The 23,403-nt window shown below is 42.6% G+C and overlaps 1 protein-coding gene across 2 annotated transcripts in view; it reads right to left on the minus strand.

Annotated features, from left to right (window-relative positions):
* ATRN (attractin) overlaps positions 1 to 23,403 on the minus strand; it is a 167,905-nt gene that overhangs the window by 22,685 nt on the left and 121,817 nt on the right. For both annotated transcript variants that reach the window (XM_037051735.1, XM_037051734.1), the window contains exon 25: positions 12,610 to 12,671. In XM_037051735.1, the coding sequence (XP_036907630.1) occupies positions 12,610 to 12,671 (62 nt within the window). The remainder of the gene's footprint in view (positions 1 to 12,609; positions 12,672 to 23,403) is intronic.

The raw sequence follows: 23,403 nt of genomic DNA on the forward strand, positions 1-23,403 counted from the left end.
GCTCACTCCCACACTAGTAACCCAGGCCCCACAGAGCATGCCTGAGCCCCTTTGATGCGCTCCCCGCCTGCTGCCACAGCCTGGGCCCCTCAGCCTTGGCTCCCACTTGGGGAACCACTCGGGTAGAAGGAAGTGTCCAGAGCAGTCTGGCCTGTGGAAAAGCCCACGGCAGGGCACAGAGGAAGCCCGAGGTTGGGAAGCCTGACCTGAGCTTGCGGTTCACAGTGGGGAGGGGGCTCTGGGTGGGCAGTGCTGGCCAAGTCCAGGCCAGGCCTCCTGTGCAGAGCTGCCACGTGCCTCACCCTGAGGTCCCCTGCCGGGCTGGGGGAGGGGGACTGGGGGTCCTTCCTAGTTCTGCACACATGTTCTAGTTATTTCATTTTTTCTGTAAGAGAATGTTGAATGAAAATAGCACTGCCCTTAAAAAAACTAGTTTGGCAAGAGAGATGTGCTAGTCGCCCTCAACAACAAATGACAATTTAGTTGGGATACGAGGATAGAAGACAGATGGGAAAGGCTAAAAGGTGAAAAAGGGCCCCCAGCCCAGAGCCAATGGGTCTGAGAAGGAAGGGGGCTCGGGAAGTGTCAGAGTGCTGGGGGAGTGGCATTCAGAGGGGCACATGGGATGGCTTCCTCCTGAGTCTTCGCCTGTGCTGAGCAATGGAAATCAGCAGTTAAGGCAGTGAGCGCTGGTCCGGAGGTTGCAGAGCCCATTCCGAAGACAAACTGACAGAATATTCACCCAGCAGCAACTCCTGCCCCACACTCACTGGAGGCTGTGACAGACGGGAACAGCATTCACACACAGGCAGACAGGGAGTCTCCTGCACAACCAAAACCAGACATGTGCGGGGGACCAACAGTGCAAAAGAGAAGGACCAAATGACAAATGAAGGCAAAAAACCCTAACAGCTGAGGAGACAGTTATTAACAGCACAAAGTAAGACTTAAGAATAAAATATGTATGTCACAAATGAATACGAAAGGAAACTGCATTCACAAAATCAAAGCAGAGTATAAGAAAAATGCATTAGAAATAAAACGCACTGAAAATAGCAAAAAGCCTCATTAGATGGAGTCAACAAAAGAAATGAATCCAACTTCGGGTTAAATTAACAAGCTGGAAGATACTGCTGGGGGGGGGGGGGCAAAAGGGAGCTGGGAAGGGAAACCAGAGTTCAGCTAAGAAATACAGTGCTCAGACCCAGAATCGCCCTCATTCATCTGACAGAATTCCAGAATTCAAGCACACAGAATTAGAGGAGAGGAAACAATCAAAGAAGGAGAAGACAATGTTGTAGAACTCAACACTCTATCTTCCGACTAAAAGGGTCCCCAGAACGAGCACCAAATTCCTCCTCAGATCTTTTCTGAAGCACTCCGTGACACAGTCCCACACAGTAACAACATCCAACAAAAGGGAAGAGAGATCCATAAAATGGTGCAAGAAAGAACAACAACAATAAAACTTATTACAATGGTTCCCGTATAATGTAAAATAATTACAATCTAGAATCTAAATCCCAGAGAACCGCTGCCTAGGCGTTCACTGAGCGTTGCGAGAAATAATTAAGGGGCTCTCTCAGAGACCTATGGCAGCCAGCTCTCCTGAGAACGGGGACCATGAAGCTGCCAGGAGCGGAGGCGGTGGTCACACCCCCAGTGGTTACACAATCTTCCTTCCCATCTGACCTCCTACGCTTCAGTTTGCACGGACAGATGTACTGCTCTCCAGCCCCTGAATTCACACGATTCAGCTAATTCGGGGTTTCTCAATGCCGACTGAATGTAAGAATCACGAGAGAGCCTGTAAGTATCAGAAGGATCAGGTCCCATGCCAGACCAATTAAATCAGCATCTAGGCTGCTGTTACTGCCTTTTTTTTTTTTTAAGCTTCCCAGGCAGTTTTAAGGTATAGCCATGGCTAAGATTCATGAGATAAGTGTTTCAGACTGTCACAATCCAATTTAAAACTTGTAGGAGAGGCCTATAATTGGCCCTGTTCGCCTCTGCATGTCAAATTACAGGACCAAGCCCTGTCTGCTGTGGCTCAGTGGATTGAGTGCCAGCCTGCAAACCAAAGGGTCCTGGTTTGATTCCCAGGCAGGGCACATGCCTGGGTTGCAGGTCAGGTCCCCAGTACGAGGCACATGAGAGATAACCACACATTGATGTTTCTTTCCCTCCCAAAAATAAACAAACAAAATCTTAAAAATAATTGTAGGTTCACCTGTTTATGGTCTGCTCTTAAGCTCTAGAATGTTAAATACCTGCATTAAAAGTGAAAAAGTGCTATAATGAAACCATGAGTAGGGCAGTCTACGAAGGGGTGTCCTCTGGGGTCAATGTGCCAAAAGACTTCACAGAAGACAATTAGGTTGTGTTTTGAAGGAGTAAAAATATGTAGGACAGGTTAGTGGGTGGGTAGGCACCTTTATGCAAATGCAGAAAGCTGGACTAAGCTCACCACCCCTCCAGGCCCTGCTGCTCACTGAGCCAAAAAAGGAAGGAATGACCACGACCTTGGAGGGACTCATAATTTGGTAGAAGTCACTGAGCAAAGATTCACGAAATGCTGAATTTGCAAGAATTCAGAACGATTCTTTGGCCCCACCCTGGAGGAACTGCGGAAGACGCTGGCCTCAGTGTGTCCTGGCTGTCCAGTACTGAGCAGAACACAAAAATGTTGGGAGGGGTGGGAAGAGATCTTGGGTTTTCTGTGGTAACACAGGAGAGGGCAGTTCCCTTCTGTGGGAGGGAGGGAGACACTTCCTTGTAAATGGGAAGAAGTTTCACTAAATTTCCAGCACTTTCTGTTGCTGGCATCACGCCCTTTGGGAAGAAGTCCTGGATCCCAGCTCAGCTCCAATGAGCTCATTAGCCTGGCACACTCCGAAAAAGGAATTAAATAGAGATGATCTCCCAGGCTAGTGGGTGGCGTGGCCTTGTAGTTGAAGTAATTAATCCTGAGCCTTGATTCCCTGACAAATTTCTGAAGTCTATCCATTTGGGAAAAAAGCAAAGGTATATCTAAATAGATTCCAGACAGACAAAGGAAGACCCAAACATGGAAAAAGAACAAGAGGTAAAATACTCCTGAAGACAATACAGGAAGACTGAAAGACCTGCTTAGTGAAAGATAAACGACAAACAACTGAAGACACACGTTAATACTCTTATAATATAATGAGATCCTAAGTTTCAATAAGAAAAAGGCACACATACCAACAGAAATGTGAGCAAAGGATATGAACAGATAATTCAAAGTAAGAACTATAAGACATCAGTGAGTATCACTCATAAGGAAAGAAATCCAAATTAAAACCACATACCAGTGATACCTCCCAGATTAGCAAAACTAAAAATACAACAATTTCTAGGACTGCTGAGAAATATTAGTAGTGATAAGAAAGACAGCCAGAAATAGCAAGAGATATTAACTCTGGCTGCAGGAATGTAAATTCATGCCGACTGTTCTAAGGGGCCAGGTGGCAGTGTTTCTGTGCTTCGATACAGCAATTACAAACACTATCCCAGAGACGATACCCACAGAAAAGTGCAGACGCAGGCAACAAAAACTGAGGACAATGGAAGAGTCAGTCAAAGGAGGAATGGTTATGGAAAATATGGTCATCAAAGTACAAGAAAAGCTGTTTTTAAAAAAATGAGGTGAATTTCCACCTGGGAAAAGTTAACCACAGAACAGTGAATAAAGAAGTTATAGAACAATATCAAAGGAGGCAACCCATTTTATAAACCAAAGAATCAGAAAAACTACTATTTATGTGCAGTGTATATATACAAAGAAATATTCTGAAAATATAAACACCAAGATACCAATAACGGTAATTTCTGAAGACTAGAATTAGGGAAACTCTGAACTTTTACTTTATAAGAATTCATGTCCTTTTATTGAGTATTCAAACCCCCCCCCACAAAATTCTTGTCTTAATGCTGATATTCAATTTTAAAGTCAGAATAAATATTTAATATTTCTGCTTTAAAATATTTGGATTGGTTTAGCATTATGTCACCATCTTTTTATAAACTTTTCCCCTCTGTAGTCTATCATTGCTTAACAGAAATTCAGTATGACCTACCTATGTAACTTTATATGTCCTAGTAGCCACATTAAAAACAACAGGCAAAATTAATTTTAATAAGTCTTATTTAACCCAAGATATCCAAAACATCATTTGAACATGTGACCCACATAAAAATTATTGAGATATTTTACATTCTTGTATTATAAGTCATTAAAATCCAGCGTATATTTTATACTTATGAAAACATCTCAATTTGAAAAAAACCTCAATCTGAACACTAAATTTTTATCAGAAAATATCTGATCTGCACTTAGATTTCATAAAATTCACATTTGAAAAAGTTGATTCACAAAGCAGATTCACAGGCCCGGGCTGGAGTGACTCAGTGGACTGAGCGCCAGCCTGTGAACCAAAGGGTCACTGATTGATTCCTAGTCAGGGCACATGTCTGGGGTGCGGGCCAGGTCCTCAGTGGGGGGGGGGGATAAGCACACACTCATGTTTCTCTCCCTCTCTTTCTTTCTCCCTTCCCCTCTCTCTAAAAATAAATGCATAAAAATCGTGAAAAAGTAAATTCACAGATGCAAGTTTTCCTCAAATGTATTTAAAAGTTTTCTGATAAATGAATCAAGTAACAGTTTTAAAATGATATTTAAATTAGTTTAAGTAAAATGAAAAATTCAGTTTCTCAGTTGCACTAGCTACATTTCAAGCACTCGGAAGCTACATGTGACTAATGCCCATTAAGTTTATACTGATCTTTTAGTTTCTTGTTGGTACTGTCTACTTTTATTTCCATTTACTTTTTCATCTCTTAAAACAAACTTGAAACTTTTCAGTTTTATCTGTTTCTATGTATTATGTTCCACCGGGAAATCTGACTTTGTGCCAGGCCCACCCTGATCACGGCGGCTCCACCAAATGCTCAGCACCTGGCAGGGCTGGTGCCTCCACACCCTCCCATACTTTTCCTTAGTCATTCTTTCTTGATCTGGATATGTTATAATTTTGAACAATTCTATTTATCAAAGTGGAACAAACATATTTCATTTTTATTGGTGAAATATAAAAGATATAATTTATTTTCTCCCTAGATACACTAAATATGTTCTTTTATTAGGATTCTTATATCTCTCTGAGATTGGGAAGATTCAAGCTGCTTTTCGGGGGAGATACCATCAGCCAGAAGCTGAGTAAAAGCTACGCAGAACGCGGGGCTCCAACACTCTGGGGAACAAAATGCATTAGTAACTGAATTAAAAAATATTACAAGCAAGATTTTATATTGAAAAAGGCAGTCTGTTAATTTCACAGCTCTTTCTCATCAGTTTACAGCAGGTGAAATGAGCCCACCAGGCTGCGATGATGCCCGACACGAGGCCATCTGCTCCCCAGCGCCACTCAGGAAGGGATTTCTCATTTCATGGTAGAGAGGGCAGGAGGAGGGTACCTGATGGCTTTCTATGGGAAATACAGCTGTACGACTTTCATGCTAGCATCTGCCCTGGTAAGAACTGCAAAAGATGTCTGCCTCTGCACAGACTGATTTTTAAATATTGCCGTGCCCAGTAACTTTGTTGAATTCACTTATTTTAATACTTCCTATCTTTAGATTCTTTTAAATTTCTATGCATACAATCATGTTGTGAGTAATGATTTTTCTTTCCCACTTCTTTTTTGAAAACATATTTGTTTGATTATGCTATTACAGTTGTATAAATTGTCCCCCGCCTTAGTTCATGTCCATGGGTCATACATGTAAGTTCTTTGGCTGCTCCATTTTCTATCGTTCTTTTTTAAAAAATATATTTTATTGATTATGCCAGTACAGTTGTCCCATTTCCCCCATTCATTCCCTTCCACCCTGCACACCCCTCCCCTACATCCCCCTCCTTTAGTTCATGTCCATGTGTTGTAAGTTCTTTAGCTTCTACATCTCCCACACTACTCTTGCCCTCCCCTCTATTTTCTCCCCACCGTCTATGCTTCTTATTCTCTGTACCTTCTCCCCTCTTCTCCTCCTCTCACTCCCCTGTTGCTAACCCTCCTTGTGATCTCCTCTTCTGTGGCTCCACTCCTGATGTAGCTGTCTGCTCAGTTTGCTTTTGTTTTGGGTGTGGTTGTTAATAACTGTGAGTTTGCTGTGCTTTCACTGTTCATATTTTTTAACTCCTTTTTCTTAGACAAGTTCCTGTAACATTTCATATAATAAGGGCTTGGTGATGATGAACTTCTTGAACTTGACCTTATCTGAGAAGCACTTTATCTGCCCTTCCATTCTAAATGAAAGCTTTGCTGGATAAAGCAATCTTGGATGTAGGTCTTTGGATTTCATGACTTGAAATACTTCTTTCCAGCCCCTTCTTGCCTGTAAGGTCTCTTTTGAGAAATCAGCTGACAGTCTGATGGGAACTCCTTTGTAGGTGACTGTCCCCTTATCTCTTGCTGCTTCTAGCATTCTCTTCTTCATTTTAATCTTGACTAATGTAATGATGATGTGCCTTGGTCTGTGCTTCCTTGGGCCCAACTTCTTTGGGATTCTCTGAGCTTCCTGGACTTTCTGGAAGTCTATTTCCTTTGCCAGATTGGGGAAGTTCTCCTTTATTATTTGTTCAAATAAATTTTCCACCTGTTGTTCTTCCTCTTCCCCTTCTGGTACCCCTATAATTTGGATGTTGGAATGTTTAAAGATGTCCTGGAGGTTCCTAAGCCTCTCCTCATTTTTTTGAATTCTTGTTTCTTCATTCTTTCTGTTTGGTTGTTTCTTTCTTCCTTCTGGTCCACTGGATTGATTTTAGTCCCAGTTTTGTTTCCATCACTATTGGTTCCCTGTGCATTTTCCTTCATCTAACTTAGTGTAGCCTTCATTTTTCTCATCTAATTTGTGACTAAAATCAACCAGTTCTGTGAGCATCCTGATCACCAGTGTTTTGAACTGTGCATCGATAGGATGGCTATCTCTTGGTCACTTAGAAGTACTGGCTCTGGGGCTTTGAGCTGTTCTTCTGCTTGAGCCATAATGTTTTGGTCGTTCGTGCCTGTTATGTATGAGGGGTGGAGCCTTAGGTGTTCACCAGGGCGGGGCAACCCATGGCACCGGGTTGTGATGCTGTATGTGGGGGAGGGGAGTCAGGGAGGGAGCAACGGTGTTTGTTCTGCTCTCTCTCGAATTTCAGTCCCCTGTGCTGCTTCCCACAAGCAAATCAGGCCCTTCTGGTGCTGGGTCCCAGGTGTGTGGGCCTGTGCACCCTCCAGGACTCTGTGGGTCTCTCCAATGAACTCTCCTGTGAGGCTGGCAGCTTCTCCCGGCACCTCAACCCCTGAAAGTTTTTCCAATTGGTGCTTTTAGGCTTTAATTCCCATTGCTGGGGCCCTGGGTTGCACAGTCTATCTCATTGCTTGTTTTTTTGCCTGGTTTATCTGTGTGTAAATGTGTGGCCGCAGTCAGTCAGCCGCCTTACACCCCCAATGGGTCTTTCCATTGCCACCCCACACCTGGGATCTGCCAACCGCCACCTGGGCCTGGGTTGGTCAGGCCGCTTTTTCCTGCACAACCCCTCTCAGCCAGCCACAGACTCCACCCCTCTTACCAGTCTGGATGGTTTGTTGTTGGACTTCGGTAGAGTTCAATTTTGTCTGTTTTGGTTGTGTTTTTGTTTCTATATCTTTGTTGTCCTTAAACTTAGTTGTGCGAGGAGGTACAGTATTTCCACCCATACCTCCAACTTGGCGGGAAGTCCCTCTATTCTGTTAACATCCCCCTGTTTATTCTGTACCTGTCAATTTGTACTTCTTAATCCCTGTACCCTTTCCCACATTCTCCCCCTTCCCTTATGTCATCAAATACATTTAAAGAAGTTTCTACTCTTAGTTTCCTAAGATTTTTAAATGAGTGATATTAAATCTTACCATATGCTTTCTCCCTTTAAGATGATGATATTATTCCCCTCCTTTATGTGATTAACACGAATTACACTGATTTTCTGATGCTAAGTCAACCTTGCAATTCCTGAAATAAACCCAACTGGGTCATGATGTAGTAGTCTTTATTTATTATATTATTGGTATGGTTTTAAAGTACATTTTACCGATTATGCTATTACAGTTGTCCCAATTTTTTTCTCCTTTATACTCCACCACCCTGTACCTCCGCACCCTCCAGCAACCGCCCTCCCTACCCCTTAGTTCATGTCCATGGGTCATACATGCAAGTTCTTTGGCTTCTCCATATCTCATACTATTCTTAATAGCATATCATTCAGTCTCCATGATTTTGGGTGTTTTGGGTTTTTTCCTGTGGGGTTGGTTTCTAATTTCAGTCCCTTGTGGTCAAAGAAATATCTCATACTATTCTTAACCTATCCATCTATTTTATGCCTACCATTTATGCTTCTTATTCCCTGTACCTTCCCCCGCCCCATTCTCCCACCTTCCCCTTCCCACTGATAACCCTCCATGTGGTGTCCATCATGGTATCTGTGATTCTGTCCTGATTCTAGTACTTGTTTAGTTTTGGCAGGAGGTGGGGGGTGGGGTGGATCAGTGGTTGATAATTGTGAGTCTGTTGTCATTTTACTGTTCATAGTTTGGATCTTCTTTTTCTTAGGTAAGTCACTTTAACATTTCATGTAATAAGGGCTTGGTGATGATGAACTCCTTGAACTTGACCTTATCTGGGAAGCACTTTATCTGCCCTTCCTTTCTAAATGACAATTTTGCTGGATAGAGTAATCTTGGATGTAGATCCTTGCCTTTCATGACCTTGCATACTTCTTTCCAGCCCTTTCTTATCTGCAAGGTTTCTTTTGAAAAATCAGCTGATAGTCTAATGGCAACTCCTTTGTAGGTAACTGCCTCCTTTTCTCTTGCTGCTTTCAAGATTCTCTCCTTATCTTTAATCTTAGGTGATGTAATTATGATGTGCCTTGGTCTGTGCTTCCTTGGGCCCAACTTCTTTGGGACTCTCTGAGCTTCCTGGACTTCCTAGAAGTCTATTTCCTTCACTAAATTGGAGAAGTTCTCCTTCATTATTTTTTTGAAATAAGTTTTCCATTTCTTGCTCTTCCTCTTCTCCTTCTGGCACCCCTGTGATTTGGATGTTGGAACATTTAAAGTTGTCCTGGAGGTTCCTAAGCCTCTCCTCATTTTTTTGAATTCTTCTTTCTTCATTTTGTTCTGGTTGAATGTAGATTTCTTCCTTCTGTTTCGAATTGTTGATTTGAGCCCCATTTTCCTTCCCTTCACTGTTGGTTCCCGGTATATTTTGCTTCATTTCATTTTGTATAGCCTTCACTTCTTCCTTCATTTTGGGACTGAGCTCAATCGATTCTGTGAGCATCCTGATTACCACTGTTTTGAACTCAGCATCAGATAGGTTGTCTATCTCCTCACTGCTTACCTCTTTTTCTGGAGTTCTGATCTGTTCTTTCATCTGAGCCTTATTTCTTCATCTTGGCGCACCTGTTACGTTCTAAGGTGAGCCAGCCTCCCCTCCCCTGTGTGTTCTGCAGCTATGTGCTGGGTCCTCTCTGCCCACCCCGCTGCCCATCTCTGCCCCTCCTACTGGTCTGGACAAATGTTTCTTTAACTCCTTGGTTGTTGGAGTTCCACACAGTTTGCTATTCTGGCAGTTCTGGTTGTCATCCTTGTTTTGGTTGTGTGAGGAAGCAGTGTTTCTGCCTCCACCTCCACCTTGGCCAAGGTGTTCATTATTATTGGTAGATTTTTGCTTCCTCCTTCATGAGACTGGCTTATACATTTGCTTCTCATAATATTCTTGTCAGGTTGTGCTAAATTCATAAAATGAATTGGGGAGTACTCTCTCTTCTGTTCTCTAGAAGATTTGGTTAATATTGGTATTATTTTTTCTTTGAAAGGGTGTAAGTTACCATGAAATGTCCTGGGCCTATAGTTATCTTTGTGGGAAAATTTAAAATTATATATTGTTTTAAAAGTAGATACAGGACTATTTAGATTTCTTCTGTATCTGTTTTGGTAAGTTGTATATAGTTGTTTAATTGTTCCATTCCATCTGTTCCATCTTCAAATTTATCCCCATAAAGTTGTTCATAAAGTATTCTTGTAGAGGGAAAAACGTCTGTAGGATCTGTAGTAATGTTCTCTTTTTTATTTCTGACAGATTATTTATACCTTCTCTCTTTTTTTCTTGGTCTTGCTAGGGTTTACAACATTGTTCTTATCCTTTTCAAAGAGCAGATCCAACTTGTGGTTCTTTCAATCCCCTCCATTGTACTTCTTCCCCTGTATCATCAATTTTGCTCTATTTATATTCTTTCCTTCTACTCTTTTTAGGTTTAATTAGCAGTTCTTTTTCTGATTTATTGAAAGGGGAGTTTTTTCTTTTCCAACATTTTATAAAGCATTGATTCCCAACCTTAACTGCATATTGGAATCAGCTGGGGAGCTGTCATATGCTTGACCCATCCCCAGAGATTCTCATGTCACTGGTCCGGGATGGGGCTTGGGCATCCAAAGTTCCCCAAGTACTTCTACTGTGCAGCTAAGCTGGAGAACAACAGATTTAAATATATACCTTCTATATACAACTTTAACTGCATCCTACATGTTCTTAACATTTTCTTCATTTGTTAGTTCAAATGATTTTACAATTTCAGTTGTGATTTATAATATACAATTTACTTTTCTAAAGATTTTATTTATTTTTTGGAGGGCGAAGGGAGAAAGAGAAGGAGAGAAACATCAATGTGTGGTTGCCTCTTGAGCGCCTCCTTCTGGCGCCCTGGCCCACAACCCAGGCATGTGCCCTGACTAGGAATTGAACCAGCGACCCTTTGGTTCACAGGCCGGCACTCAATCCAGTGGCTCAGGGACTGAGCCACATTGGCCAGGGCTCAATATAATTTTTTTTAATATATTTTATTTATTTATCTTTAGAGGGAAAGGGAAGGAGAGAGGAAGGAAACATCAATGTATGGTTGCTTCTCGTGCACCCCCTGCTGGGAACTGGCCCCTGCTGGGAACTGGCCTGCAACCCAGGCATGTGCCCTGACTGGGAATCGAACCACGTTTGTGTGGTTTGCAGGCCTGTGCTCAATCCACTGAGCTACACCAGCCAGGGTCAATATAATTTTTAACAGTGAAACTTCCTGAAAATTCTAAACAAGGAGTGGAAATTTCAATGGCATTAGCCTTTTTATTAGTGATACTGGAAGACAGAAGAACAGCATAATGCCTTCTAAATCCTAACAGAAAATCATTTCCAACCTAGAATTCTGTATTTGATCTCCAATCCACTGTGAGGGTAAAATTAAGATTTTTTTCAGACAGGAAGGTCACAGAGAAGTTACTCCCCTGCACCTTTTCTCAGAAACCTCCTGGAGAATGTGCCCCAGTAAAAGGAGGGAGTAAATGGGGAAATGAAGACCTAAGATCTGGGAAACGGAGATTTCGATGTAAGATGAAGGCAAAAGAAACTCCCAAGGTGACAGCTGTGCTTCAGGCCTCAAGAAGGAGAGCACTTAGGAGCAGGCCATGGGGTTCTAGGACAGACGTCTACAAGAGAAACTAAAACCAAGAGGGCACCTGCCCGTGTGTGACCCAACTGAGACATTTTTCAGTTCGGTGAGAGTGCAGAATGAGTCAGAGGTGGCCACACAGAAAACCCAACCATTAGAAAATAACTAAATATGGGAAATATTACATTTAGAAGAAGTGAAGAGTGATCACCCATCCAAAAACTGGGGAAGTACAATCAAAATTCAATTTACCTGTGAATAGGAGTTTTATGTTCATAACATAAACAGGGATGACTGATGTAACTGTATTAAGCACTGTGATGTAACTGTATTAAGTGAATAAGAGAAAGGGGATTTTATATGTTCTTGTGGTGTGGGACACTGTTGAATGAGGTAACATAAAATAATCAATCCTCATCTTCTACGGTAGGACATCAGAAGATAACTAAACTGAAAAATAAAGAAACAGTGTAATACTGGATAAGTAAAAATAGCTAAAACCATTTAAACTGGGGAGAAGGGAGGAGTGGTAAGGCGGGGGGCAGGATGCTGCTGTTTTCTCTTATTAGTGCCGTAGGACTTGTGTTTTCCAATATGTGTATATAGTATTTTCATTAAAATAAAATTAAACTGAAAAAAGAAACAAAACAAAACTATAACAAAAAAGTCCCAAGGGCTTAACAAATCCTTTGAAACCGCAGATAATCACCCAAAACATTTCTTGAACAGGAAGTACATATGTAGCACTCACCGGTAATCATTATAAATTGTTGTTTTACCCCCAAATTCTCCCCATATGAAGAGCCAAATTTTCTACATTTTAGTATAGGGTACATGAAAAGCTGTTTCAAAAAAGCCAGAACATACAAAGCAAATGTTTTCATTTCACTAGATGAGGCTGAATTTACGCTCTTGTTACTGACATGTAACTTTTCAGGAATATAAACACAATTACTTTGATCTGTTGTGCAAACTCAGGATATTCATTTATCTTTTCTGAGCAGATCATTAATGGAATTAAGTGCCTGAATCAAAAGAACAGATATAGTTTGTATGAGTGAAATTACCTGAAGAAAGTCACAAAGAACTGTACCAGGTCCATAAAATTGCTGTGCTGGGAGAAGGCAATCTGCGACAGAAAGACAGGCAGCGTGGTTAGGTCAGCTACCGAACAGCACCAGGAACTCAGTCTTCTCAGTTCAACAGTTCAGATGAAACACACTTTTATTTTAAAGAGACTAATGTAATTTTTTCCACTTGAGGGTCAGTGCCCAGTCCCTTTGTTTTTTTGTTTTCTTCCCCTCATTTAACTGCCAACCCAAAAGTAATACAGCAGGTCTTCCAATAACGTTTCGTTTGCTGTCATTTCCTTATAATGCCCATGAGGTGCCACAGGCACTTAACTCTTATTTATATCAATCAGCCTGTGGTAAAATTGGCTTTGTTACACGTTGTTTTGCTGAAGGTCACAGAACCCATCAAGACCTCTCAGACTAACAGGCAGGTGAGTTTCCTCGCTACCTCCCTGGGTCTTCATCCAGACAAAATACTCTCCTGGTTTGCTTCAAATTAATTCTTCATCTACGGCGAGGTGGGCGGCCCCTCTCCTTGTGCCCCTCATTACTTTGACCTTTATGTGCTCAGTGTGTACTCACTTCAGGATAAATGTCTTTTTTTTAACCATATCTCAAATGTTACCATATTGAATATCAACTGACAATCAACATAACATTCGCTGGAACTTAAATAATTTCATTATACAAATCTTTGTATCAAGAATATGAAAATCCTTAGTGGAGTTCATCAAAACCACCGTGGCATTATTTTTTCTACTATTAAGAAAAAACACCGCCAATTAAACCGTGACAACACATGCTTCAAAAATCCCTGACCGTAAGGTTCATCTCGATTTCAGGGATAGAAGAACATGAGAAAACATACACCTCAGGATTTATTACCGAGCAGGACCACTGTGTCCTCGTTATTACCCACAACACATGCAGTACCAGCCAGCTATTACGGTGTACTCCCTGCCTTTTTTAGGGGAATGGAGCTCTATTGGAGACAGACTGATACTACAGACAAAACAATTATTGAAAGAGGTGATAAGTGTTCCAGGACAGACACTAAGTATGACAACCAGAGAAGTCACTGATTTTTTCTAATCCCATCCAACCTTCTACCTTTCTCAGGAAGCAGCACCCACCCTGTGGTCAGGCTAGGGAGCTGCACGCCCAGGCGCCAGCACAGTAACCTTCAATGCTCCGCCCTCTTTTAACAGCCAGACTCACAAGAGGCGGGAGAGGTTTCCTCTGTTTGCCTTTGTGCTGGTTTTACTTCCTTCTCATGTTCCATAAATGAAGTTCCAACGGCACCTCTTCAGGCCATAGAATATTACAGGGCACAGAATTTAAAGCTTTTGTATCCTCCCCCTGGCTACCAATTACTATCAGAAATGCAAAGATAACATAAGTCCCATACCCTAGACAAGGAGAAACTCACATTCTTTGCTTTTCTTTTGTTTATCACAGTAACGCATCCCAAACAAGAAGGCTCCTTGAGAATATGGCTATAGTCCTTATATAAAAGCATTTTAGTAAGACTGGGGAAGGACCATTGTATAAACAAAGTTATTCAGTCTTGAGGAATGAAGAGCCCAGGTTTTACTTCATAAAGGAGAAGGAAACAGATTCTATCTACTCCATTCTGTTTATAGAGTTTAATCTCTTAAAACATTAATATGTTCTCAGTGTTTACACTTAAAAGAAACCCACAATACGCTTTTAATTATTACAGGATGCCAACAAGTTTGGGTGCCCAACAGCACCTTCTGAGGACTTATCAGAAGTGTCCATACGGCCACTCCTCGGGGCAGCTCCCCAGGGCTTTGTAAAGCAGGGCCACACCACACTCACATCCAGTCAGGAATATAATGAACCTATACAAACTGGCTGCCAGTGTGGCTGATATGCAAGACCCACATTACTCTAAAAGCGGCTCTATTCTGTTGAATGTTTATCATCTAAGTCTCCACAGTTACATACTTTCCCAGGAAATATAAAGTCATAAAACTGTTTATGAATGGATCAACCACTTAGAAACATCCAGCCCTGCTTAATACCCTACCCATTGTGCGTCCCATCTAAGAACTGCTGAGAGGGAAGGGGAGGCCTTATAAAAATTACACAGGGACAACATGCATTGAATTGGGCAGTTCTTACTCACAGACTGCAGGAAAATGCAAAATCAGTTTTGCAGATCTGAGTTTAGTGAAAGTATTGTTGGAGAACTGGTCACGTAAAACCACTGCCAAACAAGACCTGGCAGGATCAGCAATCGAGAAGGGATGAAGGACGGAGACGTGAGCCCTTCAAAGTACTCTGAACAGGACTGAGAGAGGATGGGGGGGGGGGGAAACTGATGAGGCCCTTGACTACTGGTTTTAAATCATCCTGTGAAGCCAGCTGTGAAGAGGAAGACTCATCTCCAAGCACCACTGCACAACCAGGGCCAGTCTCTCTCCTCATCTTGTTGGATTTCCCTGCAGCCTTTACACGGACATTCACTTACAGTCCTTTTCTTCGCCAGAAAAGAGGATCCATAAGGACAGGAACTTGGTTGCTGATTCCTGCATCTTAGTGCCTAAAGCGGTGATGGGCATGTACAAGGCGCTTAATAAATACCTGCTGAATAAGTGAACATGACACTGGAAAGATAACGACCTCACTCCCCCGAGAATGCAGGAAGACACAATAGAGATTTACTTCTTCTAAGAACTGGCTCATGGTTACAACCATAACTTAGATGTGGTTAATTGTAAAATTAAAGGACATCTTTTATACTTTTGAGTTTCATTTTTCAGGATAATATGCCAATCAGACTTTTCTGTCATGATTATTATGAAAATGTCAAAATGTGTTTGTGGACTTTTCTGATACTAAAGGTAATGAGGGTTTCTACAATAAGATCTATTTAATACCAAGAAGAAAATCTCATTATAACTCATAAATTAAACCCCCAATGCCATTCTTTCCAAAAACCAGGCATTACCCTCCACAATCCAGAACATCTAGAATTTACTTCCCTGTACATTTCCACAACTGGCTGCAGACTTGATTTTCAGCAGCATGTTTGGTTAAGGTGTGCTTGCCTGGGCCCAGGGCGGTGGGGGGGGGAGCTCAGTATGTGTTAAATAAACTCTGAAAAACAAAACTCAGAAGCCCAGCCAAACCCAGGACTTGAGGTATGATAAAGAGGACCTGCCCTGCCTAAGCACAAACTGTGTGCACCAGCCAAACGAGTGTTTTCGGGGGGCTGTACTACTTGCACTTGACCCTTCTGTCCCCAGTGTGTCCTCCCTTCCTCACTCAGGCACCCATCACCCTGGGAAATGGCTCTTCCCTACATTCTCTCAACACTTGATCCACGTCCATTTCAGGGCATGGGATAAACATATTCTACCTGTGTATACAGAGATAACCTGGAGAAGAAGATTCCCGTAATTCTGTCTACGAAGATACAAATATATGACTTTTTAACTGTTGTAGGAGAAAGAATGAAAAGGCAATTTCCCTCTCCCACACAAGAACGAATGCATCTTTGTATTCCAAGAACCAGACCGGGGTTCTTGAACTCCCAAGAGCTTGCAACAAAGTCTGGGCCCCGGGCCCTATTCCTACTCCTGTAGCTCTAAGCTCCCCAGATGATTCTGGTGTCCAGAGGCTATATATTAGGAAACTCTGAAATTAAGAATTATTTTTAAAATCTCCTTCCTCACTCCTTTCCCTGAACAATTTCACTAGAGTTCCATGAACTGCACTGAAAAAAATTGACCATTTTTACTTGAAAGGTTTGTCCCCAAAGAACTTAACTTGGATCAGAGGATAGTCCTTTGGAACAAAGAGAGGCAAGGCCCAACCTGGAGACTGGGAAGTGAGAGGGGAACAGAGAGGATGTTTTAGAGTTCCCAAAGTGCTGAGGACATGGGGTGACTGCATGGTGGGCCTGGGGGCTCTGGAGCCTCGGTGATTATTCTGTGTCCAAGCCCGTCACACGTGAGAGGGAGAGGGTGAAGCATTCTTGACTTTGAGGCAGCACCTGCCAGGCTCTGAAAAAACCCACGGTCTGTGTGTACAGGGCAGAATCTCTGTGGGCCGTGCCCACAGCCCCCTGAGGCCAGCAGCTGCATCAGGGCTCAGCTCCCCCTGGTCTGGGGGCCCATCAAGACTACAGCCCCTCTGCTCCTTGAATCTGAGAGGCCAGGCTCTGCCGGTGCTGAAGATCTTGCATAGAGACCAGAAAGGGCTGAAATGGGGACATGGCTGCCATCTGGCCTCCTGGCTTCCCCATGCCCATTTTGCCACACAGTTTGGGATGCTGCAAGGCTAGAAGCCAAGAGAGGACAGATTCCTCCCATAAGAACTCAGGCTTCAGTCATGCCGAGGATGGAAGGTTCTGTGACCACAGGCTGAGCAGCATATTCTAATCTGGGTCTAGTGCTGTCATCCCCTTTAGTTTTGCTGTGACACAAAATAACTTTCTTTAAAAAACAAACAAACAAAACCCAAAGTTCTATATGAAACTCTGTGTTGAGACCACAGGCCCTGGATTGGATCCCAGTGTCCAGCACCTGGCCTCACTGCCACCCACCTAATGCTGGGTTTTGCTGGCACAGAAACTGTATACCCAAGCTCTGGTCAGTGCCTCAGGCTGGCGAATACCACCGAGCCGCGCATTCCCGGCGTGCAAGCTAGCACTCACCGTCTGTCCACTCCCAACCTCCCACCTCAACGCTGCTCCGTGCTTTCTACCCCAGATGCCCTTACAACCATTCCTTTTCACCACTCTCCAGAACTTTCATTGTTTTATCATGCTCATTAATAATTTAAAAAACATTAAGAACTACATACAATTGGTTGAAATACCAAGTACCAGAAGGCTAATCACTCAAAGCAAAGTTCCTGCCGTCTTCTTCTCAAGACTTTCCTCCTTTAGTTAGGAGCCACGGCCCCCAGGATGGTAGCTTCCCGGGCCTCAGAGCCCACGGAGAGAAGCCCTCAGGCCTCCGAGGCACTGCTGCTTGGAGGCAAAGTCAGTAGCTCTTGGGGAAGCTCCCTTTGCCATTTTCACCAGGGTGAGGTGTCTGGGGCTAAGGGAGGAGTTTTACCCTTGACCCTTGATTGTTCTAGAGGCTGCCCAACCGTGGCCAATGAAGCAGTGACACCCTCCTAGTACAACGCTGTGTGCTTCCTCTAAAGTCAACCTGGTCAGCTCTGAGAGTGACCCCAGCTGGCCTGGGCTGCAGGCCTCGCTGACGCACATTCCTGTAGCTCATTTCAGGAGGGTAAATAATATACCTGGACTTCTATTTCTTGTTCTGTTACTTGTATTTCCTTATTTTTTTTGTCATGACAATTTTTTAACTTTATAAAAAGTAGAGAGAATAGTCTAATGAACACAATGTATTCATAACCCAAGTTTAATAATTACCAGCTCATGGCCAATCACATTCCATCCGTACTCTATCCACTGTCCCTGTGACATGTCATTTTGCAGCTAAACCCAGACATCCTGTCATTTCGTTTTTCAGTGTTTAAATACAGATAATCTCTCCTAACTACCCTCTCTGTCAAACTAGGATGCTTGTTTCCTTGTCCCTTCCTTCCCTTTTCTTCTACCTCTTGATTCTTTTGACAGAATTCCAACCCAGAACAATTCAGTCACCTAACACCACACTGTGTAGGCTGGGAAGACAAATTCTGGGTGGCCAACCCTGGCTCCTTTGCACAGGTCAGCAATCACCCCGACAACATCAGAAAAAGCTGTCAGCACCTTTTAAGAAATTACAAAACAAACAGTTCTGATACCCAACCTAAAACTCTTATAACCTACAACCATGCATCCATCTAGCAGACATTTAGGGGGCGTCCACAACTGTCACTATGCTGTGACTCTGAGGATACACAAATATAAAATGTTGTCCCTGCCCTTAAGGACATTTTTGTACAGTGAGAACTGGACAAGTCTACAGCTGTGGAGGCACAGACAACGAGAGAAAGTTGCCAGGAGACATGCCTAAGGGTCATCAGGGACCCCCCCCCCGCCCCCCGCCCTAAAGGGCGAGGCTAGACAAGAGTAGCACCTGTACGCCCAGCTCAGGCCTGGCTCCTCCCAATCCAGCCTCCCGCCTGCTGCCAGAGGGCCTTTCAAAAATACTGATCTTTGGTCACTTTTTGACTCAAAGCATTTTTAATGACTCCCAGTGGTGTTCAGGCTTTCAAGCCCCGCAGCCAAAACCTCCAGTCTCTTCATGATGGCCTCTACCTGGCTCCCCAGCATCTTGCTCACAGGACTGTCCTGTTAGTTCTGCTTAAGTCCTTATAGTCCTTGAAGGTGACGTGACATGCCCTTTCCCCACCCAAACACCCTCTCTCCCTGACCTCACGCTCCTCAGGACTCAGCTCTGATGTTGCCCCTCCTCACTCAGACTCAGGAGACCAAGGCACTCACTCCCTTCTCCCAGCAGCACAGTGGCACCCCACCCCCCAGAGTCCAACACAGCTCCTCCTATCCATTCCTGGCTGCTGCTCTGGGCCAGAAAGTCTGCTGAGTGAATGGATGTGAAAGGAAGCCTAGTGGGTCCTGGTTGTGGGGATCAGAGGAGAGAGGTTGGCTCGAGGCAGAGATTCCCCCGTTCCAGCCACAGAGGTGCTCACAGGTGGTGCGGATGAGACTGTCCAGGGAGCAGTGGTCCAGAGGAAACACGAGGGAGCAACGTCATTGAGGAGCTCAGAAGAAACAGCCAAAGCCACAGGTGAAAAGCAGGAGAGACTTTCGAGAGGCAGGAATAATAAACAGTGACCATGATGAAAACCACCAGTTAGTACAAGAACCATGATGCCGCCTGATACAAGGAAAGACTTATACTTTACGTAGTTTAGTTTTAAAAGTATGTCATGACTTTATAATTCCTAAAATCCCTAAGGTACAGACATCGAACATCAGGAGGTTTGTATAAATCATCATCATTAGTATACAATAACTACAAACATTAAAAGTATATCTGACACTATTCATAACAGTCAAAGAGTGGAAACAACCCAGTATCCATCGACAGATGAACGGATAAACAAAATGTGGTGTATCTGTGCGATGGAACGCTACCGAATCTTAGAAAGGAACGAAGTACTGAAACATACTAAATGTGGATGAACCTTGAAAACACTGTGTGAAGTGAAGAAGCTGGGCCCACAGGCCCGCTCATTATGCGATTCAATTTATATGATGTGCCCAGAATAGGAAAGTCCAGAGACAAAAAGCAGATTGGCGGTTTCCAAGGGTTGGGGAAAGGGAGGAAGGGGAAGTGACTGCTAATGGGGGTGGGATTTTTTTCTTGTATGTGATGAAAATATTCTAAAATTGATGAGGTCAGGGTTGTACAACTCTGAATATATTAAAAACCACTAAACTGTCACTTTAAATGGGTGAATTATATGATATGTGAATAATATCTCAATAAAACTTTCACTTAAAAAAGTATATCCGAGTCAACAAAAGTGTCATACATCCTTTCCTCGGTATAGCAATGCTGTTAGCACTCATAAACATAACTCTAAAATTGAAATGAATGGCTGCTTCTCAATACGAATTCTGTGTTGCCTTCACTTGGGAACACTAGCCTCTTACATCGAGGAGCAGATGAAACACCCAGCATGGGCAGACTTTAATATTAGTTCCACGTCACAATAACCACCTCTGTTGCACAGTCGGGAATGAGCCAGAATCCCAGCTTTACTGCCCACCTCCCCCCTCACACGACGTCTGCAGGTCCATTTTCTGCCTTGAATACCTGCTCTCCCAAACTGTGGTCCTGGCTCAGTCAGCTGAGTGCCCGCTGGCTGGGGAGACACCTAGGGTCGCCTTCGGAAAGCTGAATTGAGGGAGGGGTGCTGACCCACAGGAGCGACTGACCAGAAAGCAGGCACAACCCCACCCGACAAACCCACCACCCCACCGCACACAGGCTCTTTCAGCCTGGGGGGGGGGCGGTTTTTTAAAAACTGCACCTACAAAGACTTTTACAGTTAGTTTCAAACTCCCTCAGTTAGCAGTTATAGGGTTTGATCTGTTCCTAATTATGGAAAAGAATCCTGGAATCAGTTCAGAGAGAAGGAACTTGAGTTTAACATTACCATTTTTAAAGCACCAATGTTTACATGAATTTCCGAGTAGAGAATTAGATTTCCTCAGTTATTTTGCTTTTAAAAAATGAGAAAGACAGAAAAGTTACTTTGCCTGCACTGAAAGCCATACTGAATGGCCTACACAGCGCCATTTAGACATTCCGTATGCTTTACATTTTTACTGAATTTGTAGTCTCTAAGTGCACACACGTGTGTTGAAGAGCTACCTACATCTAGAAAAGCAGAGGCTCTGAGGAAAATAGAACAAGAAAGAAACATACAGCTCCCACTGTTGAGAACAAGACTGCATCTGCCTAGGAAGACACAGCCCAGCCCTCCACCAGGCGCGCACCCAGATACAGTCCCAAGCGCAGAGGAACAGCAGCGTGTGAAGGCACTGGAACACCCGGGGCTGCAGGTCTCGTCACACTGCATACACCAAAGAACAAAAAGACACATTTTCAATAGACTTACCTGCTTTTTCAAGGAAAGCTTGGCACACTAAACGGTGAGCACGCCATCATTTATTTTCATAAGTGCTCCTGAATGCCGCTTTCATAAGGGGATCTTACTCATGTGAGTGATCCAGCCCAGGTACAGGGCACCGAAAAATCAGGCAGAAAATCGACATCTTTATCTTAAAACTTAAAATTGGTACGTTTAAAAAATAAGTGTGGGGAAGAGATCCCTCTAGAAGGAAATGCTCTAAAACCATTTCAGGGACTTTCAGAGGGTGGAGCAACAGGGCATCGGGAGGAAAAAACCCGGAGTTCCACACTGGCAACCGCACGGCTATCTCCAGCACAAAAGCTTGTTTATGTGCACGGAGCCCTCTTTCCAAATGGGAAAAACGTCAGCAGCGTTAAGTCAAGATTCTTACTAGGAATCTTAAAAATATTAATTATTTTTCAGCTATAAGCAACAAAGTCTGAAGTTAGATGGATTCAGAATATTGCAAGGTATGCCATTATGAAAATAACCTCAATTTAAAATAAGTCAATAAATAATATTTACTAGAGCACAAATCAAGTATTTTACAAATATTTATGATCTCTAATTGACAGAAGATATTACAAATTGAAATAACACTGACTGGAGCTTGGCGTTCAACCCTTTGGGGTCAGACAAGTAACCTAAATCCCTGACTGGTTTGGCACGTACACTCTGTACCATCTCCTCCATCACAGTGTGGGAGGGCCTGATCTAATCAGATGACCCCTTTTTCTAAAGGGGGTCTAGAGGTCAGAGGAAGTCAGAGAAAGTTGAAGCCTCAGTAGATTATATCAATTTTCATTCTAAAATTTTTATTTGCAAATGTTATAGAACTAGAATCACAAAGAATGCCAATTTCTAAATTTTCACCCACTCAGCAAAATTTCCTTGGGATTTACGCAACCTGTTGTATCAAGAGTTTGTTTCTTTTCATTGCTGAGTATTATTCCACAACATGTGTTAGCATAATTTATTTAACCATTCACCTGCTGAATAGTACTTGGCTTGTTTCCAGTTTGGGGATACTATGAATGCAGCTGCTAAATACTGCTGTACAGGTGTCTGTTTAAACATCAGTTTCATTTCTCTGGGAGAAATGCCCAGGAATGCAACTGCTGGGTTGTACAGTCAGAGCAAGTCTGATTTTATAAGAAAATACCAAACTGTTTTCCAGAGTGTCTGTACCATTTCACTCTCCCACCAGCACGATCCAATTTCTCTTCAACCTCTCTAGCATTTGGTGTTTGGTATTATTAGTAGTTTCAATTTTAGCATTTTGATAGGTGCACAGTGATAGCTCATTGTGGTTTGAATTTTTATTTCCTTAATAGCTTTGATCCAAAACATCTTCTCACTGGTTATTTGGTGTATGTATATCCTCCTTGGTGAAGTGCTTCCTCATGTCTTTTGTCCCTTTTCTACATAAATTACTTGTTTTTCAATGTTGCATTATGAGAATTACTCTTATATTCTTATATTGCATTATACTCTTATATACAATATATACTCTTATACTGAATTATAAGAATTAATCTTATATTACTCAGATACAAGTGCTTTGTCAAAACTATGGTTTGTGAATATTTTTGCCTAGTGTGTAGACTTTTTATTCATCCCTTTAACAGGGTCTTTCACAGAAAAAAATCTTTTTGTTTTGATGTAGTCCAATTTATCAATTTTTCCTTTTATGGGTCATATTTTTGTTGTCAAGTCTAAAAACCTTTGCCTAGTCTTAAGCTGTAAAGATCTTCTCCTATTTTTTCCTAAAAGTGTTATAGCTTTGCTTTACATTTAAATCTGTGACCCACAGTGAATTAATTTTTATATAAGATGTGAAGTTTAGGTTAAAGTTCTTCTTCTTCTTCTTTTTTTTTTGCCTACGCTGTCCAATTGTTCTAGTACTATATGTTGAAAAGGCTATCTTTCCTCCTCTGAATTGTCTTTGCACCAATGTCAAAAATCAGTCGGATGTGTCTACGTGGATCTAGTTCAGGCTTCTTTATTCAATTCCCTGTCTGTTCTGTTACGTTACCTCTGTCTGCCCCCCACCAATAACCTCAATGCTCTGGATATTCCGGCTAAATAAGAAGCTTTAACACTGCATACAGTAATTCCTCCCACTTTATTCCTTTTTAAAAACTGTTATAGCTATTCTAGAATCTTTACCTTTTCACATAAATTTTAGAA

Source organism: Sturnira hondurensis, unplaced genomic scaffold (genome assembly GCF_014824575.4).
Source record: "Sturnira hondurensis isolate 20B ecotype Veracruz unplaced genomic scaffold, ASM1482457v3 Scaffold0007401, whole genome shotgun sequence".
Classification (NCBI taxonomy): domain Eukaryota; kingdom Metazoa; phylum Chordata; class Mammalia; order Chiroptera; family Phyllostomidae; genus Sturnira; species Sturnira hondurensis.